Source organism: Azolla caroliniana, unplaced genomic scaffold (assembly GCF_043228905.1).
Source record: "Azolla caroliniana isolate FFs.n. ecotype wild unplaced genomic scaffold, voAzoCaro1.0.p SCAF_1349, whole genome shotgun sequence".
Classification (NCBI taxonomy): Eukaryota; Viridiplantae; Streptophyta; class Polypodiopsida; order Salviniales; family Salviniaceae; genus Azolla; species Azolla caroliniana.
The window spans coordinates 1-7,143 of record NW_028231784.1 but is presented as its reverse complement, the minus strand read 5'-3'; the positions used below and the strand labels follow the sequence as shown (position 1 = coordinate 7,143).

Genomic DNA, 7,143 nt, shown 5'->3' with positions numbered 1-7,143 from the left:
ATGTTGCCTCTAACCATAACTAGACAATCCAAAAAGCACACCTTTTCCGATTGTCCCGACAAATAAACAATCTCTAATGACTAACTTGCCCAAGTTTTAATGAAAGCTAACATTTCAAACACCAATCTCACTAATAACTTATGAACACTCTAGATTAAAAACATCATCTCCAAGATCTATCTAGATATTTACATTCCATATATCAAGACTTGTAATTCCCTCAAATATTAGCTCTAGAATCTAGATGTTCTAGCATACATAAATGTGTGAAGAAGTAAATGGTATACTTTTATGCACTAGAATAAATTAAATATATGTATATGAGAGTGAATGAATGAGAGAGAATATACAAAAGATAAAGACTTTTCTTGAGACAAGAGGGGATGATTAGTACAATATGAGTATTCTAATAAAAAACTAATAATCAACACTTTTGATCACAATTCAGTCTTCGATATAGTGCTAATGGAACTTCAATTTTCTTCATATATCCATGGCACATTGACTTCCGAGCCAATAATATGTTGCAAAGGTTATTGAAATAAGGTTCTCGTGTAATTGGTTTGGATGTCGAAATCTTTAAGGATTCATCAACCATTGTTGTAAATTGTGCCCTTATACTCCAGCTTTAGGCTTAATAAAAACACACTCAACTACATTTTGCTAATCATGGTGCCTCATATATATCCTTCATTTTGAAATGCTCTAGGAAGTAGACCCTTCATTTTCTTCATGGCAACTAAATGTTCTCCTATGATTACTAGGTCATCAACATACAAGAGGATGAGCACATTGTGATACATTAGACAGTACACGCATATTGTCTATGGGCAAGTGTGCTAAGTTAGCCCCACAATATTGTGGCCCATTTGAAATCCTTAAGCGAGTTGGGTCATCTGCTTATGACCTTGCCTTACCTCATAACGTTGGTATTCATCATGTTTTTCATGTCAGTCATCTAAAACCATTTTTAGGCTCTGATAACACCATCACAATCCAAGATCTTGTAACATTAGAGGATTTTTCTTACAAACCTCATGTTCCTGAACGAATTCTTGATTCTCGTACTAAACTTTTATGTTATTCAAGATCAAATGGATGGATAAACCTATTGATGATGCCACATGGGAATACGAGCATACTCTTAACGCACAATTTCCGCACTTTATATTGCAAGAGTACAATCTTTTGAAGTCAGGGAGTATGTTATGTACATGTAACATAGGTGAGGGTAGGTCACTAATATTTCATAAGTGAAGGGTATGTTCACTAATGTTAAAAAGGGACTAATGTGAACGCATTCAAGGGGCCTAGGGAGAGGTATAAATATGAGGCTTAGCTACCCTCATAGGGACATTACGTCGAAAGGTTGCTATCTTAGACATCGGTGGTGCGGGCTAGGCTTTCGTCTTGATGATCGTGTTATCTCTTCCAAGGTATTAATCATCCTAATATCCGACGGTATGGGATGTCGGTGGTAGGTTGGCTACGTCTAGATCATAGCTCGGGGGTGGTCGGGTGGAACAGGTTCTTCTATCCAATCTATTTTCCTTCTTTTTACTTTATTTTGGTCTATTGATTAGTAATAGACTCTTAACACCATGACAACTTATCATTCCAATATCGTGAGATGTTTGTGAAGGGTGGTTTCGGGCTGGCATAAGGAGCCACATTTTCCCTTGGAAATTATACGCGACTTTTTCATTCCAAATGTGAAAGCTTAAAGCCACAATAGAATTAATAATTATGCTGCATCACATAGATGCGAGCAACTCCTTTTTCGTTCCAAATGTGAAAAGCTAATGCCTCAATAGAATTAGCTGGTAACGGGAAGTAACAGACTCTGACGTGTGAGATAGATATCTTTTGTAATGTCCACAAGAGGCCGACCGCCGACTGTGATCTATGAGACCGAAATCCAAAATGTGATTATTGTAGGGAGCTCTCGTATTCATCCTCTCTGTAATACGTATCGTTCGTTCCGAGTCTCTCTCATTCTCCATCATTGGATTTGAGTGAGTCTCTCTTATCACATGGTTTTGAGTCTCTTCTCTCTCTCTCTCTCTCTCACTCACACACACACACACACACACACACACACACACACACACACACACACACACACACACACACACACATGTATAGAGATATTGAGAAAGAAAGAAAGAAAGAGTATTTGAAATTTGGGGTATTCCTCTGTTTTTTTTGAGTGTTAAGTAAAGCTTGTACATTATCAGGAAAAAACAAAAAACAAAACAGTGCATAATGTCTATAAATACACACACACACACACAGAGTCAATCCATGGAAGCTTGAAAGAGAAACAGGACAAATCAGAACACCAAGCAGCAGAAGCAGAAGGCAAAGAAAGCAGCAAATCGAAGCAACAGGAGCTGGAGCAGGAGTAGAAGAAGAGGATTGGAGAGAGAGAGAGAGAGAGAGAGAGAGAGAGAGAGAGAGAGAGAGAGAGAGAGAGAGAGAGAGAGAGAGATATAGAGATAGAAAGAGAGAGAGAGAGTGTGTGTGTGTCTGTGGAGGGTGGGCCCTAGAATGAGCATGGACCCACAGGTATTCATTCTTTTATTGAGATGGGTTTCTTTGTTTCCTTTTTCTTTTCTACTTGGAAAAGATAACCAAGAAAGCTCTCATTCTTTGAGCAAGAACAAAGCAGAAGGAGGAGGAGAGGAAGGAACTGGAAGGGAGGTAGTAGAAGAAGAAGAATGAAGAATGACGAAGAATGAAGAAGAAGAGGGGCAACAGAAAGCCTTGAATATATTTATGTTGTGTGTACAGTCAACGCTTAGCAAGATCATCATCATCATCACTTTTTTTTTTTTTTCCCCCTTCTTTTAAAGATCTCATAACTGAAAGCTTCTCTCTGTCTCTCTGTCTCTCTGTCTCTGTTTATACATATACATAGATTTTTTATGATCTTCTGAGTCACCAAGGAAACCTTTGTTTTGCTCATATCCCCTGCAAGACCTCCCTGTCTCTCTCTGTCTTTTGATATCTCCATTCATTGTTTTCATATTGCCTTAATACTTTATTGGATGGCAAGTCAGTTTTGTTGTATTGTAGATGGATTATGTCAGGACAAGACACTCTCAATCTGAATCTGAATGTGAATGATTTTGAATAAAGACTCCCAAATTACGCCTTCAATCTCTTGAGAACAATACACAAAAAATCCTTCCTTTTCTGAAGAAAATAGACTTTCCTCTGTTTCTTCACAACTGTGATATAATTAGATCTGCAGAGCCTTGTGTAATATAGAACCGATCGGAGAACCAATTCATTGAGCAAAGAAACAGAAGAATAAGGGTTGACATTTGTGTTGACATTTACATTGCAGTTTTCCTATCAATCCCTGTCTTCTTCTTCTTCTTCTTCTTCTTTTACTTTGATGCATTACAATTGAATTGGGAAATATGCCGCCAAGAAGGGGGGGCATGAACCCGAGATCTCGATCTGCCAAGTTTCGGATTCCAGTCATTGCGTTGCTTCTAATATCGGTGGTGGCTCCTCTTATCTTCTTGGGTGTTCGGCTTGGCAACTTCATCTCTTTGGGTATATCTCTCCCTAACTTAACACCTCTCTCTCTCTCTTTGTTGTTGGCAGAAAACTTGATCCAATTTTCCTCTCAAGCGGATTTAAGTTCAATAGTTGACGCATACAAGCTGGGTGATCCGTGTTTTGTTTTTTATGCAAGCTGATGTGATTTATTAGCTTCACCACTGATTTGCTAGTTCTTGAGACTTTCTCTGGTTATGAGCCAGCCTTTTCTTTGATTGAATGTGTCGTGTGTCCCATATCATCACTATTCCTCTGCTTTTGAGGCTCGTATATAATCTGACGATTAGTACCTCCTGTTCCATCACTCCTTGCAGGTAGTGGAGAAATTTCTGATGGGACCAGCGATTCTGTAAGCAATTGAGTTTTTGAATCCAAAGCTCATGGAAAAAATGAACTTAAAAAAAGTTCCACCAGAGAATGTTCCATTGGTGAAGAAGCTAATCTTTCTGAATTTTTTATCTGTAGTTTGTAGATGATGCTAGGTTCCATGCCTTGCAGAAAATCGAAAGGTTATTTACGAAGGAGGTAAAAGCAAAAGAAAATTGTTGGAGTTCTGAAGTCTGTGTATGATCATACATTTGAATTGCTATTTGATTGTTCTCGATATTTAGGTTCTTGATGTCATTAGATCAAATATAGACGATGATACTGGTCCGCTGAGTTTGAATGTGATCGGAAGAACAGACCTTTCATCATCTTGGGTGGTGGAAAAACCATTGGGGAAAAGAGTCATCAATGAAGCTAATTTAACTGAACCTGTGGTATGATTAGTTGGCCATGATTATTTGGTATAGATCAATCCCATATAAGAATTATTTGGACTAATTTAAGGTTTTGAGCTTGAAAGGAACAATCAGCTAGTGCACAAAATGAAGAAAAGGACCATAGTCTGCCTGAAACAATGGAAAAGTTGAGAGAAGCTACATTACCTTCGAGTTTGGAACTAAATTCAACCAGTAAGGCTCTTCCAAACTCCTAGTTATTGTGAAAAACATTTATATGCATTTAATAAGGTTTATTGTCCCTACAGATGATGAAGCTGCATCTGCACAAATAGCAAGACAAGTATGTATCGTTTTAACAATGTGTGTTTGGTTTTACTTATCCATGCATGTTATCCATATGTGAACTTATTGCTATATATGCTGTATTGAAAATTTCAGCAAATGAGAGACCGGAGAAAAGTGGAGAGGGTTTCGAAGCTCATGCAAGTAAATGAAAGTGAAGCAATAGCAAATTTCTCCCAAAGAAGAAAAGATATAGATGATAATGTTTTGAACAAATATAGCATTTGGCGTCAGGAAAGAGACTTAGAGGCTGACACTCTCATCAGACTTGTAAAGGATCAATTAATCATGGCGAGAGTATATGCAAGCATTGCACATGCACGCAAAATGACCGATCTTCAGAATGAACTGAATTCACGTATCAAGGAATGCCGCCATGTTCTGGAAGGTGCAACTGTAGATGCTGATCTATCTCGCAGGTATTTTTCCAAGAAACAGTAGTCTGATTTTGCATTCTTGTGTGTTGTATCAATTTTCTTTGATCAAAATTATGTTGAGTGTTTCAAGGAGCTCATTTATTTGTACCAATCCTGTTTCCATAATTCTGATTTTTAGGTCCAACAAATCTGTTTTTATTTAAATTCTTCCAAATTTGCACCAATTTTGTTAGTTGATCATCCCTTCAATATGGTTGTTCCTTTGTCGTCCATTTGAGCGTTAGGACCAGAACCGATAGTTCTCTTATATGATGGATAAGGTTTTGATGTTTGAACGCTGATATAAGTCAATCTAGTATTTGAGGGAGCTGAAGATTCCCATTAAATGTCATATCAACACCTACATTTGTTCAATATACTGTTTGATCTTCTATCTCTGCTTGTTTATATTAAGAATAATTTTTCTCTAATTGTGTCTTGTTGGTGAGTATCATGTTCCCTTCCCCTCATGGGGTGCCAGATTCAGATTCTATCTCAATGTTGTTTTTGAGTTTGCTTCAGCTCTTTGACTATCACTTCTTGTGGAAGGCAGAAAAGATAATTACATATCTATTTAGGTCTTAGTTTGTTCCTTCTGCATGCTTTACCATTGTAACCAAATACCTCAAGTTTCCAAGCCACACTGTCGAGCATAGTTGGATCCATTTTGATAATGGAAAATATAAATCTCGCATATTGGGATGGACTATAACAGAATTATTCGTTTCATCACAGATATAAATCTGTATTGGGATAAGCTAAGATACGTGGGTTTTCAGAACATTCCAATTTGGTCATACATTAGAATCTAAATGGATTCAAGCACAAGCTAATAAAATAAGTGTGGATGCAACGCTTTTTCTTAGTTGGGAGAGGAGCTCATATTTACTCATGCTTTTGGTGTTGACCTTGTTGATTGTTGCATTTCTTTTTCTTAGTTGGGAGAGGAGCTCATATTTATTCATGCTTTTGAAGAATTGCACTGGTTCAGAACACAATATTTCTTTTTTGTTCTCATGTCCTATTACCTCAACTTTTCTATGCATCCATAGAGAAGGATTTCACCAATATCATTGGACAGGGTTTAGTGATTTACTTCTCCATTGTCTTTGTTAGCTTTGCATTTCAACACTTGGATTGTTGAAAGTGAAAGTGTAAGGCCCAGTTTTTAAGACAGAAGAGTAGTTAACCGAGTGTGATGATCTTAAGCTTTTGTCAATGAGTGTACCATCGACCCATTGTTATAAACTTGATTCTTGACCTTTGAACCTCATCTTTAATGTAGTTCATTACCACAATCGTTCTGTCTTGTGGCTTTCTCTCTTCCACGAATGCACATGTTTCAGGAACATTGAGGGAGGGCAATCATGAAAGTGCACAGAAAGAAGTTATGACCGCTCAAACTAGATACCCTACATTCTTTCACTGCTTGAGAAGTTTAAAGGTTTCTGATTAAAGTTGATGTGCTCTACAGTGCCTCTGAGAAGATCAAGAACATGGGTCAGACTCTATCAAAGGCAAGGACGAATCTATATGACTGTAAAGATATCACCAAAAAATTGAGGGCCATGTTGCAATCTTCAGAGGATCAATCTCTTTCATTAAATAAGCAGAGTACAGTTCTTAGGCAGCTTGTAGCAAAGACATTGCCCAAAGGTATTCATTGTTTATCCATGCTGCTTACCTCTGAGTTTTACTCACTACCTGACAATCAGCAACGATTCCCAAATCCGGAGAAGCTGGAGGATCCTAGCCTCTATCATTATGCAGTATTCTCAGATAATGTCATTGCTGCTGCAGTGGTGGTCAATTCAACTGTACATAATGCAATGGTATGAATAGAATTTCATATTTAAATAGAGGAGAAAAATAAATGTTGATTTGATTTGTTGATTTGATTTGAATTGATTTTGAGTGATGGTTCACGAAGACTTAATAGCATATTGTGAAGGAAAATGTTAAAAGTTTGTCAAAAGTTAGTCTTACTTACAATGAGAGAATTTGATTGGAAATTTACGCTTAGAATCCTTGAATAGCTCAAGAAAACCCAAGTTTGTAGAAATCTTAGCAGCTTTAAAGGAAATAAA

General features: G+C 37.3%; 1 protein-coding gene across 1 annotated transcript; it reads left to right on the top strand.

Moving 5' to 3' along the window:
• Nucleotides 1–2,754: 2,754 nt before the first annotated feature.
• On the top strand, nt 2,755–6,914 carry LOC147847209 (polygalacturonate 4-alpha-galacturonosyltransferase-like). Its single transcript, XM_087339443.1, has 8 exons — nt 2,755–3,567; nt 3,888–3,922; nt 4,039–4,098; nt 4,185–4,334; nt 4,421–4,529; nt 4,604–4,638; nt 4,737–5,059; nt 6,531–6,914. Exons 1-8 carry the CDS (start codon nt 3,429–3,431, stop codon nt 6,892–6,894), a joined length of 1,215 nt encoding a protein of 404 aa, XP_087195569.1. The 5' UTR covers nt 2,755–3,428; the 3' UTR covers nt 6,895–6,914.
• Nucleotides 6,915–7,143: the final 229 nt, after the last annotated feature.

Coding starts and splice junctions, on each gene's coding strand:
- LOC147847209 (XM_087339443.1), top strand. CDS start 3,429: ATGCCGCCAAGAAGGGGGGGCATGAACCCGAGATCTCGATCTGCCAAG. Junction 3,923..4,038: donor CTGATGGGACCAGCGATTCT/GTAAGCAATTGA, acceptor TTTTATCTGTAG/TTTGTAGATGATGCTAGGTT. Junction 5,060..6,530: donor GATGCTGATCTATCTCGCAG/GTATTTTTCCAA, acceptor TGTGCTCTACAG/TGCCTCTGAGAAGATCAAGA.